At 44.8% G+C, this 19,695-nt stretch overlaps 1 protein-coding gene across 1 annotated transcript in view; it reads left to right on the top strand.

The window, feature by feature from the left end:
* Window positions 1-19,695, top strand: part of ZCWPW2 (zinc finger CW-type and PWWP domain containing 2) — a 1,218,481-nt gene that overhangs the window by 36,179 nt on the left and 1,162,607 nt on the right. Inside the window, exon 2 of the mRNA XM_085629962.1 lies at window positions 16,400-16,559. Coding sequence (XP_085486088.1) covers window positions 16,400-16,559 — 160 coding nt within the window. The remainder of the gene's footprint in view (window positions 1-16,399; window positions 16,560-19,695) is intronic.

Raw genomic sequence — 19,695 nt, forward strand, 5'->3', positions numbered from 1 at the left:
AGTCGTGCCTTTGTGCCTCCACAGAGGATTCAAGGTATCCAGTCTATGATTTCACTTGTTCAGAATGGAGTGTCTGTTCCAGTCGTGAAGGTCTTACGCCTGCCCTGTCTGTATGCATCCTGCATTCTATTGGTCAACCATGCGTGCTGGCATATGAGGGCCCTCCAGTGGTGCCTCTACAGGCAGTGCTTTCAACACAACAGAGATCTTGAGGAGGTGGTCAGAATCTCCAGAGACACTACAGCGGATCTGCGATGGTGGATTGTTCCAGGCAAGAGAAGCCATTTCACCCTTCTTCTTTGGTGGCCTCCGTGATAACGGATGCCTCCACTCTAGGGTGGGGAGCTCATGTGGTGGATATGGAGGTCAACGGATGCCTCTTTGGTCTCTAGAGGAAAGATTGTTTCATATCAATCTTCTAGAATTGCTGGTAATACCTTTGGCTCTCAAGGCCTTCCTTCCTTTCACGGTCAGTCGGATCAGGTCTTATCCGACAACACTACCGCAATGTGGTACATCAACAAACAGGGAGGAGTAGAGTCGTATATTTTCTGCAGAGAGGCTTAGCGACTCTGCTCCTGGGCTCAGGACCATCAGATTTGCTTGATGGTGAACCATCTGGCCAGAGTGCTGAATGTGCGTGTGGACAGTCTCAGTCAGCACTATTCGGCCGATCATGAGTGGTGTCTCCATCTGGAGGAGGGTCTTCACATTTTCAGGATGTAGGGGTTTCCTTAGTTGGACTTTTTTGCCACTCACGAGAACGCGCACTGCTGTTGTTCTACAGTCATCAGTATCCGATGCAAGGGGCATTAGGTGATGCGTATCAGTTAGACTGGGGCTCTCTCCTTCTTTTTGCGTCCCCCACCCATACCCTTTATTCCTCGAGTTCTGAGGAAGAATCAGTAAGCCTGGGCCCAAGTCATATTGACTGCTCCAGATTGGCCGTGAAGGGTGTGGTACACAGACCTGCTTTACCTCTCATTGCACCCTCCGCTCGGTCTCCCTCTCAGGTCAGACCTCCTCTCTCAGGGACAGGTTCTACACCCCCACCTCCAAAGCCTGCACCTTCATGCCTGGATAGTTAACTTGGCAACCTGAGTTCTTTCTTTTTCCCACAAGATGTGGTGGATGTTATATTATAGGCCAGAAGACACTCCATCAAATCCGGCTATTCTGGTAGGTAGGCCAAACTTGTTAAAAGTGTGCTGAGAGATTGATTGATCCCTTTTATCTGATGTTTTGAGTTTCTCTCTTTCACTAGCGCAACAGGGTTGTGCAGTAGCTACTGTTAAGGGTATCATATCTGCTTTGTTGGCTTTTCTCTGTTTACCAGACCAACCCTCGTTGTTTAAATCTCCCATAGTTATGAGATTTATTAAGGGTCTCACACATAAGTTTCCTCCCGCTCCTTTTATCATGCCTCAGTGGGATTTGAATTTGGTTCTCACATTTTGGATAGGTTCACAATTTGAACGTTTGCATAGTTGTCCGTTAAGGTTTCTAGCTTTTAAAACTATATTTTAGTGGCAATTTCTTCCGCTACGAGGGTGTGTGAATTACAGGCTCTTAGTTCTAAGCCTTCTTTTACATCATTCCATGTGGATAAGATCATTCTTAGGACCAGAGCTGCTTTCCTGCCCAAGGTGATCACTCCTTTCCACTTGGGGAAGTCCAATGCCTTACCCATTTTCTATCCTCCCCCTCACCCTTCGAAGGAGGAGGAAAGACTTCATCGTCTGGACCCCAAGAGGGTAGTCAACTTCTACTTGGACAGAACAAAGGTCTTAAGATTGGATGATCAGCTCTTCATTGGTTATGTGGGCAAGATGAAGGGCAAGGATGTCCACAAGAGAACGCTGTCCTGGTGGATTATCCTGTACATCAGGATCTGCTATGCCTTGACCAAGAAGGAGCCTCCTGAAGGTATTTATGCTCATTCAACCACAGCTAAGTTTTCTTCAGTTTTGGCTACAGGTGTCCCTGTGCTATACATCTGCAAAGCTTTAACTTGGGCATCCCTCCGAACTTTTGCAAAGCACTATTATTTGGATTTGGAAGTGAGGAGAGAGAGCCATTTTGCTTGCTCTGTGCTGAATGATGTTTTGGTATAGGCAGGCAGGCACCCTCCACCGGAAGCGGGACTGCTTGGAGATTCAATTCAAAAGGTGAGGAATCCACAGGCAGGTGTATCTATCAGAAGAACAAGTTATGAATTTAGCATGTTACTACGCATGCTATTAAATCGTGTTCTATTACAACGTGGTCGTTACAACGACTTCATTGTTAGAACGCAATACTTTTCCATCACAAGTCATTAGATTGACTTGCTGTAGGGGGCGCGCTGGACTTAGGAATAGTATAATTTACTATTACAACTCCAGCGTGCCCAACAGTAGAGAGGGTGTTGGAATAGTAAATTGTACTATTCCTTATGTTAGAGCGCCCCCTACAGCAAATCGATCTAATGACTTGCGATGTAAAGGTATCACATTCTAACAACGTGGTCGCTGTAACGACTGCGTTGTAAAAGGAACGCGGTGTGATGGCAGCATTGTAAACGCTGTTTACCCAAGTTATTTACCGTTATTAACGCTTTTTCTGGTGGATGCAGTATCTGCCTGTGTATTTCTCACTGACCCACCCACCTCCCCGTTGCCTGTCTGCTTATACCGAAAAAATAATCAATGTGTATTTTATGCGATTTATTGCTGGAATCATGAGATAGTTGGCGTTGGGAAATGTCTATGATGAAGAATTTCCTGATTTGGTTGCTTTTATATACTGTGTATACTTGTGAAAATGTTATTGGTTCACCCGTTCATCTTGAAGGCACGGAAAAAATGGGGGGGGGGGGGACTGACGTCAGCACATCGACACGTTCTTCTTATGGCTCCGATGATGTCATGCGGAGCCGCGTACAGAGCCGTTCCTTTGTGACATCCTCGTCAACGTGGGAGAGCTGAGGAGAAAAGTTTCCATGGAATGCTGCACATTGGGATAATTCAAAAGGTGAGGAATCCACTGGAAGATACTGTATTCACTAGAAAAAGCGTTACTGAAAGTAAGTAACTTTCTCGTCTCTCCCTTTGGCCATTAGGTGTCTGGACAATGAGCTGTGCTTTTGCAAAGCCATTAAAACCTGACTCTTTCAGCGGTTACCTCTTAGATTATTGATCCTGCCCGATCTCAGTCTTGATGTACTCCTTCTTCCTCTTAGTGCTGGGATGCCTCTGGGTCACCATGCACTCTATAAATCCTATAGTATGGGATAGCATAGTATGATGTCCTTCAGGCTATCAAGCCTGACATTGATACAGCCCGCTCTCTCGGAACGCTCCAACAGAGGCATTTTCAGTCCCTTCGGTGAGGAATATCCACAGAGGTCCTCTTACAAGTTTTACAGGTATCAGCTTTATGTTCAGCAAAGATATCAACCCATTACACAGGGCAACAACAGCAATACAGATTTCCAACATGGTAGACTCTAGAAAACCAGCCATGTGATGGCCTCTGGTTGGGGAAAACAGGGTTCTTCAAGATGACAGTGACATTTCTCTGGCACTAGTCACCTTGTACCACCACAGTCAACCTTGGAACCAACACCTCTCCACTTTTCACAACCAATGGCAGTGTATCACAATTGATAAATGGGTGTTGGACATCATATATCGGGGTCATACCCTGAAAATTGTTCAAATGTACCCTGGCATCCTCCTCACAAGAGAGCGTATCAATTCCTCACTCTCCTTTAAACAGAGATTTATGTGCTTCTTTTGAAGGGATCCGTAGAGGAAGTTCCTTTCTGGCAGTGCTGCAAAGGTTTCTATTCCAACTTTTTCCTCATAAAGAAAAGGTCTGGGAAATGGAGACAGGTTCTGGATTTCAGGCAGCGAACAAATGCAAACAAAAGCAACCCTTCAGAATGCTGTCCTTGCAAGAGATACTGCTAATGGTCAACAGAGGGGATTTCATGATGTCTCTCAATCTCTTAGACCCATAATTTCACATTCTCATTCATGTAAAACATTGTCAGTTCCTGAGGTTTGAGGTGGCAGGGTGCCACTGTCAATTCGAGGTCCTCTTTTTTGGCCTACATTTAGCTCCCATGAAGTGCATGGCGCCTGTAGCTGCTTGCTTGAGAAGACACTGGCACCAGGTATTCTCCTTCCTGGACGACTGGTTCGTCAAGGAATCCACATTCTGCTCTACAAAATAATCTACTTTGGCTTGTTGGCAGCTATTCAAGTCTCTGGAGCTCCAACTAAATGCAGAAGAGTCATCTCTCATTCCACCCAATAGTTGGTGTTTCTTGTGGCCATTCTGGACATTACGGTCGCCAAAGCTTACCTGACCACATAAAAAGTGGAAAGAATAATACAGACGGCTACTTCCCTTCAAAAAAGAAAGTCCCCTTCAGTGACGATGTACACATCAATATTGGAGATGCTCTCCTTGTGCATCCCATTAATTCCAAACTATCGCCTACATATGAGGCCGCCAAAGGGACAGATAGATGCATAATGAATTCAGATTCACAGCTTGTTCGAAGATATCAACATCACCCCTACGATGATGCAAGCTGTGTCATGGTGGAGAAAGGACAGCAATATAACTCCAGGTCTCTCTTTCCATGTGGCACCACTAAGTTTCAGAATGACAACGTGTGCTTCCTTGGACAGTTGGGGAGCGCATCTCCAGGAGATAGAAATCCAAAGAAAGCGGTCTGTCCAAGAAGCACAGATGCACATCAACCTTCTAGAACTAAAGGCCGTATTCCTAGGACTCCAGTCATTTGTGCTCAGAATTTGTGAATCCTCTGTCCTGGTGAGATCAGATAATACCACCACTATGTATTATCTCACCAAGCAAGGGGGGACAAGATAAAAAAACTGTTGTCTCAATCCAAGCAAATCTGAAAGTGGTTATTAAAACACAGCATCTCACTGCAAGTCGAACATGTCCCCAACAAAGACAACTGTATGGGTGAGATTCTCTCAGCAGGACACCAAGTCAATGCCATAAATGGGAAATAAATCATTAACAATTGTCTCACGTTTTCAAGAAATTAGGTACCCCAAACCTAAAACCTCTTTGCAACTCTATTCAACAAGAAATGCGAAAGGTTTGCAAGCAGGTACACTCAGAGAGGTTCCTGGGGGAATACTCTTCAGATTCAGTGGACAGGAATCTTCGCCTACGTGTTTCCTGCCTTGCCTCTCATTCCCATGGTGATACTCAAGATTAAGAGCGAGCCATCTCATCTCATTCTCATAGTCCCGGCATGGCAGAGACAGTATTGGTACCCTGAACTTCTCCTAAAGTCTGTGGGTCCACCCATCGAGTTCCAGTGGTCAGACAACCTGATCTCCATGTGCAACGGCTAGATATTGACCACAGAAATAAAATCTCTAAATTTGTTGGCATGGCACCTCATGACCATCACTTTTAAGCTGGAGGTGAGAGAACGCTGCAGTGCCAGTTGGGCGCCTCAAAGAGCCTGCTTCACTCCAGGACATCAGTGGAGAACAGGGCCGGACCGCAAACTCCATACTGCCATGAGTGGGGGAGGTGGGAGAATGCCTCAGCGCCAGTCGAGTGCCTCAAAGAGCCCGTGTTTATGTTTTGACCTTGAAAAAGGGAAGGAGAATGTTTTGGAGGAATTCAAGCAGGTTCATTTTAACCACTCACGCCAAGGAGATAAGTTCAATCTTTTTGTATCAGAATTTAACATTTCTAATTTGATGACAAAATCTGGGTACTCCTCTCCTGAGTTAGTACCGAAATTCAAAGGAAGATGTTGAAGCTTGGTTATTGATTTCATTTTTGCATTGGCTGGTTAACTGACAATTTTAAAACAGAATGGAATATTAGTAGTGGCCATAACCCAATAATGGCGCAGTTTAGATGGTTTGAGTTTAGAGGAAAGACTATCCCCCCATATAAGAAACCTCTGAAATTGCAGGTGCAAGGACGTAGGTTAAGATGGGGTAAAATTGTGCCAGAATAATTTTTTAGGAGATCTGATACGGACATGTAGAATGCATTTAAAACATCCTTGATCTAGTCATCCTAGAGTCTTTTATGAATCTTTACAAAACAGTCCAGGTGGCCCTCCTGGGGAAATTGAAAAGGGTTGGAAAATCTAGCCCCAAATGGTTAGACAACAAATGCTCATCAGTCCACAAAAATTCGAAGTAGTGAAGGAGGCTAGAAAATTATACAATGTGGCCCGCAAGACCCGAAAGACTGAACTCGAAAGGGAGGCAGGGGAAGAGATAGTGGTGACATGTGAGTCAGGAGTTCGCTCCAAATTGTAGAAAATAGTGAACCAGCCCATTGTCAATAAGGTAGCGGTACCAGATATGATTCAAACCATTCAAGCCAAGAAATGGGTCAGGCATTTTGAATCTATTTATTCCACTGTACCCTTACCATCAGTTGGGGGTGAGATACGGTTTGATTTGACCTAAGTCGCAGAATCCATAGTGGCCCTCTCATCCAATAAAATTCCGAGGCCAGATGAAGTACGTTGGGACCTCTATAAAACATGCGTGGATCTTTGAGCTCTGTTATTTACTCAACATCTTAATGCAGCAGCATGTGGTAATATGCTGAGTTCTTGGCACAAGTTGATCGTTGTGCCTGTGTTTAAAAAAGGGAATCCTGCAGATCCAGTCTGTTACAGGCCCATCTCTTTAGTGGATGCTGAAGTGAAGATCTTAGGCAGAATACTGTCAATCGGTTGAGGGACTGGGAGAAGGATAGAAAGATTCTATCAGATATCCAATATGTGTTTAGGCCTTGTATATGAATGATTAAGCAGAATTTAAATATATATTTATTAATTACTAAGTATGTAAAAGTGCGGACGGAGTCGATACTTTTGGCAATCATGGACCTCAGTACAGCCTGAGAGTGAAGTTATGGGCTGTGCTGGGGCACATGGGGGTGGAGAGTGCACTTATAATTTTTTTTATAGATTTGCACAAAGGTTTGCAAGACTCAGTAAGATACAGGATCAATGGAGAATGCACTGCACACTTTCGATTAGGGAGAGGAGTGCGGCAGGCTGCATTTTAGCCCATCACTGTTTATATTACACATCAATCAGTTTGATCAATTTTTAGTGACTCAGTGTAAGGACGTTTTTTGGTGGGGAAAAGGAAGGTACCAGCCTTACTGTACGCTGATGACACAGTACTTATAGCATGTACAGCTAATGGACTGCAACTATTAATAGAGTTTTTTAAATGATTTTATGGATAATTTAGGTTTGAAAACAAATTTTGCAAAACCGTATATGATGGTGTTGGAGTCGAAAAATGTTAAAACGAAAACCCACATGAATAAGGGACAGCACATTGGCAAGATGGCTAAATCTGTTATTTAGGCATCTGGCTAGATTAAATTGGGAGTCGCTAATCATTGCGCATGCGCAGTCCTTTAATAGAGTGGCCCATAGTATTGACACCTTTGTCAAATGTGTACCAACAGTGGCTTTTGGATCAGAGATCTGGGCTTATAAGTTTTGCCACCTCATTCATTTTGCTGCAAATAATTTTTTAAGGAGAATCCTGAAGATACCGCCGTCTTTACTGGCAGATATCGTCCATGAAGAACTGAGCACAGGGTTTGTTACTGATTACTAACAAATCAGTCCAGTTCTACTGCGGTTCTCTGTTTCGTTAAAAGAGGATTTGTAATTCAATAGAAGGATCTTAAAATATTGCTTGGAACTGGAACACTAACACAAAACCCCTTGGTTGCAGTATATCTAAGGTATTCTGGGGGAGCTTGGCAGGCCGACCATTTTTATTTACGTTGTTACAATGAATTTCTAAGGCTGAGGTTCGGTTGGTCAAAGAGGCATTTCAAGAAGTTGAACAAGGAAAAAGGGTTACACGGTCACTGGATAAACGTTTGTGTATAAGCATTATGCGATGGTCAAAATTTCCTGAAAATATGAATTGTATTTAACTCTGGATATGTCAGTTCTCTATTGGAGACTTTTAACTTATTTTCGTTTAAATGTGTTCCCTCAGCTGAAAGGCGGTTGGCATAAAACAATGGAACCTGCAATTTGCACACGTGAATTGGCTGCTGCACTCAACACTTTGTATTTTTTTTTATATCTCCAAGATGTACTACTCTGCGTTATAAATATATACGTATATTATTTTTGCCATTGGGCTTCACACAAGTGAGGCCTGTTTTTTTTTATATCTGCAATTTTTAGATAACTATGCAATTTGTTTTTATGCGTCATGGTTTTTAACTGGGGTGTTTCACTCCGCCCGTAGAACTAGGCATATTGAGTCTTGTTGATTTTAATAAAAAAGGTATTTATTGTATATGCTTCTATGATTTACAGAGTTAAATCAAATAAAGTGATTCTTGACTTAACTTGACATGTAGAAAGTTGTTACAGGTAGTATATTTATAGTCTGGGATTGCTTTAGATAGATGATATAATATTCTGTTGTGAGTTCCCTTTAGGGCCCGCTGAGCTCCCTAATATTTTGGCTTAATTGCACGTTGTAGGATGCTCTGTTTTACACACGCTACACACAGCATTTTTGTGTTTATGCCACAATGCTATTTTAGAAATATCCTGCACATGTTTTATCATTTAGTTCTCCTTTCTGGGACTCAGTCTGAACATTTCATGCAAGGTCGAACAACTCTCTGTTTTTCTCTGTGATCGGCCAGTTACCTAGCTTGGCATTTAGACACAACACATAGGAATATCTGCTGTTTTGAAGTGAGGCACCTCTTATCATACCCCCTCCCGCTCACACGCAGTAGACTTCACCAGATGCTGTTGAGCAGTGCCTGAATTCATATTTGGTCATTTTAAATACAGATTGGCTAAAAAGGCTCAATATATCGTATCTTGCATTTCTGGGCCTGAGCTACATATTTTACTGTGTAAATTGCTCCAAATTCTCGGACATCATGTCATCTATGGAGGTGGAGGAGCCCATTGTTTATGTTTTTGATCCATATGTACACATACGAGTCAGGCAAGGTGTGGTTTGGACCTAATTGCGAATGCACTGAAGCAACTACATATAAAATGAATAGGTGGGTCTGGCAGGGGTGTGTGTTGGCACCTTTTTTATTCACCCTCTACATTCATGATCTGTAGAATTTTTATTGACAGAATCTGCCACAGTTGGTTGCGCATTGAATACCAGTACTTTTATATGTGGATGTTGCAGTTTAGATTGCTAGAGCTGTCAAAGGCCTCCAAAGACTACTTGATGCATTTACCCTTTTCATGGCCCATTTAGATTTGAAGAGTAATTTAACTAAATCCTACATAGTGTTTTGTGGTCCAAAAGTCCCGAAAAGATGCCACCATAATATTGGGCGAGAAAGCAAAAGACACACAATTGATGGACGGAATGCAGAACAAATCAAAACGTTCACAATCCATCATTCTTTTGCTCACCATGCTACCCCAGATGGACCTGGCCATATGCAAATCAGTTTTGACCCTGTGCCTCATATGGCTGGGTTCAAACTGGAATCGCACGGGGAGCAAAAAAAGGATGGATTTAGGCCCAGATCTTTGTACTGGGGTGAATTTATGACATTGTTCTGCATTATGTCTATCAATTGTTGTTTTTGCACTTGTCACCCCGAGCGGGACGGGTATGCCTAGACGTGGGTCCTGTGCTCTCCATGCCACTGGATTCAAGCTATCCTGGCTGATGAGGGGTGAAACCTCGAAACCGATCCTAGGGTGCTTGTTTCCAGTCCAAGGAGGACCTGGTCTGGCTGTTCGGATTGGACTGTTCCCATTGGGTGCAGGGTCAAGACTGATTTGCATATGGCTGGGTTCAAACTGGAATGGCATGGGGAGTAAAAAAACAATGGATTTAGGCCCAGATCTCTGTACTGGGGTGAATGTATGACATTGTTATGCATTCTGTCCATCAATTGTTGATTTTGCACCATAATATTGGGGACCTGCTGGTGGGCACTGTCGAAACGTTTACATACCTTGGGATATCCTTGGTCTCTTCTCTCAGTTGGGGGAGCATACGCACTGTTAAGATGCAACAATTTGACCGAGCCATGTAGGCCATTTTCAGGTTTGCTATTAAACCTATTGTAAAACCCGTAGGTAATGGATTGCAGTTTATAAAAGCAAAACCTATAGATCTGGCCGCAGTTGCTTATTCAACTCTTTTGCGGACACGGGCACTCTCACAGCTTCTGTGCTGCAGGTGATGATCTTGGTCATCCCCAAACCAGGGAAGGACCCGGTGTTTTGCAGCTCATACCAGCCGATTTCCATGTTGAATATCGACGCAAAATTCTTCTCTAGCATCCTGACCCATAGATTGAACCGTTTAATGCCCGGCTTGATTGACCCGGATCAGTCAGGCTTCATCCCGAGTAGACAGTGCGGAGACAATACTAAAAGGATCTGTCACTTAAATGATAAGGTACACCACTCTAAAGAAGAGGCTTTACTGCTGGCAGTTAATCTCGAGAAAGCCTTTGACCGCGTGCATTGGCCGTATTTGTTTGCCACCCTAGAGCACTTTGGCTTTGGAGCCAGGTTCCGCAAGTGGGTGGCAAGCATCTACAGCACTCCGACTGCTGTGGTCCGGGTTAATGGAATCATTTCGAGCGACTTCGCAGTGGGGAAGGGCACCGTGACAAATGTGCCCTCTCTCCCCCTGCTCTTCGCCCTGTATATGGAGCCCTTTGCCCAGCGGCTCCGGGACAATCCACAGGCGCAGGCCATACCATTTGGGGCCGACCTCCATTTAATTAGCCTCTATGCAGGCGACATCCTCTTTTCGCTGGCACGCCCCCCGACTTCCATGCTTGCCATCGTAGAAGACCTACAGGTCTTTAGTCAGGTTTCTGGATTTAAAATAAATTTGCAGAAGTCGCAAGTACTGAACCTTACTGCAACGCTCACGACAGTGGACACCTTGCGTGCACAATTTTACTTTGGGTGATGGAGGGTATCATATATCTGGGATTGGCCCTTCAAAAGAGTCTGGACAAGACTGTGGAAGTAAACTATACCTTCCTACTCTCTCGCATTCAAAAAGATCTTGCTCAGTGGCGACAACTGCCCCTGTCGTGGCTTGGGAGATTGGCCGTGGTTAAAATGAATGTTTTACCTCCGGCCTTATACCTCTTCCAAACTCTCCCTTTAATGCCTCCATTGAACTTACTCACGCACATACAAACTAAAAGTGAGCGTTTCATCTGGGGTCGATCTCTCCCAGGCTGCAGAAGACTGCGGCGCCCTAAGAAGGAGGGTGGCCTGGCCTTGCCAAACACCACTCGCTATTTTCAAGCATCACTGCTGTGCTACCTCGTTGAATGGAACTGTCCCATGGTAGAGAAACACTGAGTATTTATGGATCAGATGGTTGCTGGCCACCATATCTGGAGGGAGGCCTGGCTGCCTAGTTTGTCGCGTTCTAGGGGGATGTACTCCCCGTCAGTCACTCCGCCCACTATGCTAGTTTGGGATAGAATGTCCAAAAGGGCTAATCTTACAGCATTTCCCTCCCCCATGTTTCCAATCTTTTTAAACCCCGATTTCCCTACTGGGATGGAAAAGGGGGCGGGCACGCGGTGGTTGGGGGGGCGGGTGTAAGCGCTTGGGACATTTGTTCAACCTGCAGGGCCCTATCCCCTTTGAGCAGCTCCGAGCGGATTATGGCCTTGCAGGCTCGGACCTCTTCCTACATATGCAGATGTTGCACTGGGTGACGGGCCCCCTAATATGCCCCCTGGTTAGTAGACCGATGCTACTGTTTGAAAAGTGGCTATTCTTGAAAAAAGATGACCGCAAACTTATCTCAGAAATGTATACGCTCCTCACCCAGGGCGCCAAGGGAGCCCGAACCCCAGGACAGAGGCGGTGGGAGGCGGAAATAGGTTGCACACTTTCGGATAAAGAGTGGGAGGATATTTTTTACAGGACCCACCACACCGCACACTCCATGGGCCACAAGGAGACTGCATTTAAAATTGTATCTTACTGGTATCTCTCTCCGGCTCGCTTAACCAAGTGGAACCCCCAGTGCGACGGCCTCTGCTGGCGTGGCTGCGGTAACCCAGGCACCCTCCTTCACTTGCTGTGGAATTGCCAGAAACTCAAGAGGTATTGGGACAGGATCCTTGATAAGGCCTTTGACACTACCATCCCTAGGTTCCCTGCTTACACTATCTTAGGACTGCCCAATGCACTGATCTTTTCATTGCGCTCTATCAAAGGCACGCAGATGGCCCTGGTGCTGAATGCCGCACACCGGGTACTCTTAGCTGGTTGGAGGACGGATAGGATCCCGGATCACACACAATGGCTGCACCAGTTGTGGTCCCTTTTGGGCATGTAGAGATTGTCTATGGCCACTCTAGGGGACAAAGCCGAATACACAAAGATCTAGGCCCCCTTTATCTAAATTTTATCCACGGAGTTTTGGGAACTGTCGTGTCCCGCCTATCTACGGATTTTCCGACTGATCCAGAGAGTCAAGAAGGTGGTTAGCACATATGGTCACGAACTGGCTAGTCGGGCTCCCCGTGAATCCGATAACCGTCACACCGGACCATACCCATTTGTACGAGTATAGTTTTTACTCACCTGGAGAGGGGAGGGGGGGTGAGGGGTGGGGATTGGGCTTTTCAATTTTGACTTAGTTATTGTTTTGCCTGTGATTCCTAACTTTTCTTAAAAGGCAGACTTTCTCGTCTCTAGTTGGCCATAACGACTCCACGGCTCACTGTTATATGCATACTCATTGTGCAGTAGACCTTACTCATGCTCACATTTCTAGTGACTGTAGCGTTAATGGTTCCGTTATCAAACCCGGCCGGCACAGGATGGGTTGTAGGCGGCATGTTGTGTCAGCTAGCGAAACAGACAGCCTATAAACCATAGGCCCTGTTTTTTGTTTTCTGATTGTGATGTAGCTGGCCCGTGGGATTGTAGGCAACGAAGCACTGTATTTTCATGCTATGTGTTCTGCTAATAAAAACTGATTTAATTCTAAAAAATGAGAGAAAGGCAACACAGATATTCTGATTGATACTTCTTCCTGCAGATTCCTCACCTGTAGAACAAAGACCAGGCATCAGACTGTATCAGGAAACTTCAAAGCAACAAGGTTGCTGGTAGAGGGCGTTAGACTCAGACAATGCCGGGGACTCCACCAAGGCAATAAAGCCCTCCAGCGCATCAACATAATTTCCCTTTATCCCACACCTTTGACGCCGATCCACAGATTCACTCTGAGGAAATTTTTCTCACCAAATGCCCCCCCCCCCTTAAAAAGTCTGGGTTTAACACTGTAGGGACTGTGAGAGGCAGATTTTCATTACAGAAACTCATGAGGTCTGTCTGTGGTGCTTGGGATCTGACCATGACTCAAAGGCCTGCTCATCGTGCCTCAGTATGCAACCCAAGGCCATCAAAAAGTGGTTGGCCGAGCTCTTCATAGCCTGAGCGATGGAGGAACATTGATGCCAAAAACATACCCAGCACCGTTCCTAATCGACCAGGAAGTAAAAGAAGCTTTCTAAATTTAAGTTGTTTCATCGCTAGCTGTCTCCCACAGGTCCAGCTTAGGACAGACCCCACACCCAGGCACATCCGTTGATTGTACTCCTGATGCAGACTCTGGCCTTTACTGAGATTCTGGCTCCAGAATTTGTACCCGGCAGTATTCCTCTTGCTATGTATGCCATCTTCACAAAATCCTCGATGCCGTCAAGTGCACCTTTGGGCCAGATGGCCCTCTGCATCTGCCATCGGTATTAGTGCTTGCACCCCATTGCCTTAACCCAACTCTCTGCTTCTTGGTGCCACAACCAGCGCCATGGACAGTGTCTCCCACACTGTCACCTCCACCACCACTGTCACCTCCTTCAACTCCAGACATGATGCTGTAGGAATCACAGCCCTACCTCAAACCTCATATTCACTCTTAGAGGGAGGCCCAGAGGCTGCTTGAAGAGTAGGCCTATCGAGACACCGCCATTAACTTTTTGTGACAGATTCTGTTGAGCATTTCACTGGTGCTGAACCTGAGCAGGATCCCCTTGCTTTTAGGGCCTGTCTTCAGCCAATGGGCTAGACACCTCACTGGAGCTGCCTATGGACTTCCCCTCTGGACCACCAATGCCAGAGGTTGTGTCTTTGCACAAGGTCATGCTCAGCGCCACAGAGGTGTTGAACTTGTACTTGCCAACGACAGAGGCCAACGTCTTCACTGAGGTTCTCTTGCACTCATCGACCTCTTCAAAACCTCTTATTACCCTCAATGAGGTTATACTAGAATATATTATGGTGGCATGGGAGAAGCCTTTCCCTGCTCCGGCAGTCACTCTGCTTGTAGCCCTCAGTTATCTGTCTGCACCTGGTAACCTGGGATTTTCTTTCCATGCACCCTTGCCCAGAGAGTTTGGTTATCCAGGCAACCTGTTCGGTAACCAGTTTGGGCAGTGCCTTCCCTACAGCCCCTGCTGACAAGGAGTCAAAACAATTGGAAGCTTAGGATCAGACGGCCTTTTCTGCGGGGAGTATGGCCTTGAAGTCAACTGCCAACTGCTTCCTCGACAGCTACAAGCAAGCATTGTGGTACATGGCTCGGATGATACTTCTGCATGTTCCCACCAACATGAATGGGCATTTTTATTAGTTCATCCCCATGACGGGGCAGAATACCTCCCAGTATAATAGTAACCCTGGGTTGGACAACACAGACTCCTATACAGGGGCTAGGAGTATCTCCCTGACAATGCATCGCCACACTTGGCTCAGGATGATCAATTTCTCATCCAATGCCCTGGCTAACCTCTTGGAACGCCCCTTAGACGGCATGCGCTTGTTCAGAGATGAGGCCAACTCAGCACAGGAGCAGTTTAAGGCCTATAAGGCTACAACTAGGTCTTTAGGCCTTCAGCTGACATCGACCAAGGACTTGTTGTCTTTTTGCTGCTTTTGTGGTTTTGGACGAGGCTCCTCCTTTCGCTCCTGGCAGTACACACCAGCGCTCCAGCAGCAGAATCCACTCAAACATCAGTACAGAGGCAGATGTAGAGGTAAAGACCATGAATCCGCCTTGCAACCCTCGTGCTCATCCTCTTCCTAGTCTTTCTCCCCCTATGACCCAGGAAAGCAGGAGTAGTTTGCTTCCCAAAGTGCACACCTTTAGGCTCGCCCACCATCCTGACTTTTCCCTCCTCCCTCCTCTCCATCTTCAGACCATTTGGCCATCCTACAGCAGGAGTTGGTAGCTCTCATCCTCAAGGGAGCTGTGAAGTTAGTGCCAGAGAGGGAAAAGGTTTCCTGGATTCTTCTAGTCACACACACATGTTGGCACATGAGTACCAGACTGGGAGAAACCTGACGGACTCCATTGTGATCTCCCACAGCGCTTCAGAGTAAATGGCCATGAAAACTTGTGGAAAGGTGACCTGTGGGAGGAGTGGAGTTCTCATTTAACTATCTAATTCACTGAAGTTAGAGTGGACATAATGAGTAGGATACAGTGCACAATATCTGCCTCTGCATGAACACTTATTAGCTACTGTTAGTTTCAGTGTGTACTGGGTTTATTGACTTGATGAGAGGGAATAAAGGATACCAACACTGGAAAAACCAGAGAACTGTCCATGATAGAACATTAGGAATATTGTGAAACTATAAAGTGTATACTACAAAATGAAGGTTGTTATTTAAACCAAGACAATGCTATCAGGTTCAAAAACATCATGTAAAAAAAACTGTTGTGCTTGGATCCAAGTGTATTTCTGATACCTAATGAGACCTGTGTGCTAAGGGAAAAATAATGTGCACAAATGATAATTGTGCCGGTTTTGTGTCATTTTGTCCTAGTGACTGCTGATGGTAGCACATGAGTGAGGGCAATTTCTGCTCAATACGTAAATAGGTGTAAATTGAGGTTGGACCAGATCACCAATCCTTTTTGAATTTCAGTGACCCCTTAAGTCTCACAGTTACTGACTTCATGCAATTGATTTGATTGCACTCACAATGATTCAAGGTGCAGTTCATCTGTGTGAGAGTAAAACCAGTAAATTAGTAATTGCAGAATAAGTGCTCAGCCACTACCCTTACTTACCAACACTGGTTGATTGTTCAGTTTTGTCTCTTTGCTTTTGGGGTTTGCTAAGTAGTTTTGAACATAAGATAATGCCTCTGTATGCATGATAAAATCATTATTTTCCTAAAAGAAAACTGAGGAAAATAAAAATTGTTCTTCTGAAATCACAAATTGAAGGTTTGTTAATATGTGGGTTACTAACACAAGTAGAAAAGTGCATTTAATGACTTTGATTTGTTGTTAAAAACATTTGCTTCCAATTACATTTCTTTTTATCTTGAAAGATGGCCCGGTATACTTTGCCCTGATCCAAGTACTGGAAAATATGTGCTTTATGACTCTGATGGAGATGTTGAAAGATACCATGTAGAGTTCCTGGGTAAACCCCATACAAGATACTGGGCTTCAGTAAAACATGTTAAGTTATATCAGGCAACGTTTCAGGTAGGTTTTTCTTTTTAAATAGTTGAATACAAGTTTATGCATTCCTTCTTCAGAAACTACATTTTATCTTTCTTTAGGACTCTTATCATGACAGCAATTCACAATTTGTTAAATGGTGTGGACCACCAGGCCCATCCAACCTAGCAATTTCATTCCGACTTTTAATATGTATGATCCTATACTGTATCCAGTATGCCCTTCCATACCTTAAATTGAAATTTCTCTTGTCATTTTGACCCTTTTGAATTTATTAGCGTGTTCATCTGTAAGAAACTGAATTATTATTTGGGGTAGACAACTACCTGCTTTAAAGAATAATCAAAACCACTATGAGGGTGAAGCCTGCAAGTCACTAAATTAACGTGACCTCAACCCCCTGGGAGCTATGGCACAGAGCTGAGATGCTTATTGTAGGGCAATGTGTAAAATGTGCAGTATCAAAACAGTAATTAAGTCAAAATGCAAAACAAAAAAAAAATATCAAACCGAATTGGGAAATAAATGAGTGGAATTAGTTTAATAAACAAAATGACAAACATCCAATATGGGAAACCGAAGCGGGATTTTGTTTTTGAAAATAAAAATAAAACAATGCCCCCTCGCCATGGGAGTTGTCTCCCATAGCGAGTGTGGGCATTTTGCAGATTTCACTGCTCTTACTGCCAGGGTTTAACTGGTGGTGGCGGGCAGTAAAATCTGACCTGTATGTCCGCCTATTTACATTAGGTGGACGGACATACAGATCACCCTCTGAAGGTCCTTACTCCGTCAGGTCATTGGAGGCTTGTAACCACGGAGGAGATAGAATAGTCTCCACCGTTGTTATACCAAAGTCCTACCGCATTTAGAGCTGGCGGATGGACCATTATGTTGGTGTAAAGGCTACTCTGTCGCTGTTGCGATGGAGTACCCTTTCCACGAACTTATACATTAGGCCCATAGGCTTTTATGTCCCGATCCACTACAGGAGTACACTCCTACAGCTCAGAAGGGCATCGGGGAAGGCACTTAGAGGCTCACAGGGTGTCAGGCAGAGGCCAACAGCAGGGCCCAGTCCAGGTTCAGTTGCCAGTGGCCAGCTGTGTACTTTCAGGAATATGCTTCTTGCAGCTTGTGTGCCTGTCATCACCCAGGAAGTCAGCCAAGTGACCTTTACAGACCATTTCTTTTTTCTAGGTACAAGAGGGAGCAGGGCCAGGCCTTCATGGCTTATCTCATGTCATAGACAGCAGGTTCATTCCTCTTTTCTACAGGCCAAGAAAGCGTTCTTGAGGGTGCCTGGGGTTCTCACATTTATGCTTGGCACAAGCTGGTGATGAGAGTGCCTCCTGGCCCCACAATAACTAATGGGGTAAACATTCCTGGGACAAACCCCACAAACTTTGTCATTAACACCTGTTTGCCTTACTGCAAGCTGGACCAAAATTGTATGTTTCAGGGCATTTTCAAAATAGCGAAAGTCTTTGCCACACTAAATATGGACTCTCAGCGATGAGGATGTGTGTGGGGAGTGTGCTATGGTAATCCTAGTGTCTTCCCACATGTATGAGAAAATACAGTTTGACGCACTGTACTCCCACCAAACCCAAAGATAGAACTCTGGTAGGAAAAAAGTATTCTAGCACCCTCATCTGGAGAGTCACGTTTTGATTTTTCCTAGGGCATTACTTTTGAGTGTCCCCAATGCCTGCCGACCACTGTTGAGGTATTACCCCTATTAATATTTAGGTGAGTTCCTACATCATTACCATGCTTGGACAGCTTTGTGTACATTTGCATCGCCACAATTTTACCTTCTCCTTGTTTTTATATATGTTTTGCTGGAAGACCCCTCACTACACGGGTCTTAGATCATAATGTGATCAGAATTGCTAAACACCTAACACCATCATGTTTGTCTTCTGAAGTCACTTTATGACACATTAAGGGTGACGCACGAACGTTTGAGAGAGAGCTAACCGTGTTGTCATGATTACCACCAACATGTTGTTGTGGTTTTTAACATTTTGCTTTGTTTTTAGGTCATCCTCAACAGCTGTGGGTTGCCAACCCGTAGCGCCATACGTGGTAGGTAGGTTCCCCACTTCCCACGCCATGTAGATAGTTTTTCACAAGGTCCTGGAGAATTGCCATAGATCCTCCTGACAAAAAAAAGGCAAGAAACATGTTGACCCATTCAGAGTAGAGCGCTTTTATCTTGTAACATTACTACAGATAGTCGCCACTCTCATATTTTAATCCAGGTGGAGAGGCATCCTGAATAAAGTCACTTCTTGGACTCCCCAACCTGTTTTAATGCACTTTTCACTATATCACATCTACACTTCCATAGACCCCTTACTCACACCTCACCTAATGGCAAGGAACAAAAGATCTCTGTTTAAGAGCCCCTATATGGGTGCCCGTCGGGTATTGCAGCGCCGACCCGACCAGGAGCAGACCCATATGATGAAGCATGACACCTAACTGATTAGGTGTGTGAGGGTCCTAATTCCGATAGGAGCAATTCCTCTCCTTCGAATCATTGGATGCCCTTTACTGATAACACCATATACCATTTTTGGTTACTCCTCTCTATACACATTGAAGGAACAGCATGCTCTCTTTTTCTTAGGAAAAAAGTAAGGTCCTCAACCAATCAAACAGGCAATCCACAAGTGTTGTCTTTGCATTCTGTTCTTTCCCTTTCAAGTGCATCCCAAGTGTTGCATGTGTCTCAATGGAACTGTCGAGCAGGATTTGACACTAGTGTCAAAAGAATACCTGCTGCCCCTACACTGAATTTTCTGTGGAGTTTAGAGGAGTCATCTCTGTCCATTCAGGTCAGCCTGTTTGATTCTGGGAGGAATTTCACACCTATGTCACTCCTTCAAGGCTAATCATTTGCTGGACTGCTGCTGGAGAGCTAATGCAAACTAGCCTCCATGAACTTCAGGCAGCAAAACTGTAATTTTGTAAACGTTACTTCTCTTGTAGGGGATCTCCATTGATGGTCATAATCAGTCAACAGTCCCGCCCACGTGCCTAGATCCACGAGGACTTTTTCACAATACATCTTAAGTGTAGATGTTCCCCTTTATTCAGGAAGGGCTGAAAAGTCATTTAAGAGAGACATATATTATGCAGCCTATAGGAA

The sequence above is a fragment of the Triturus cristatus genome, chromosome 10, assembly GCF_964204655.1.
Source record: "Triturus cristatus chromosome 10, aTriCri1.1, whole genome shotgun sequence".
Taxonomy (NCBI): Eukaryota; Metazoa; Chordata; class Amphibia; order Caudata; family Salamandridae; genus Triturus; species Triturus cristatus.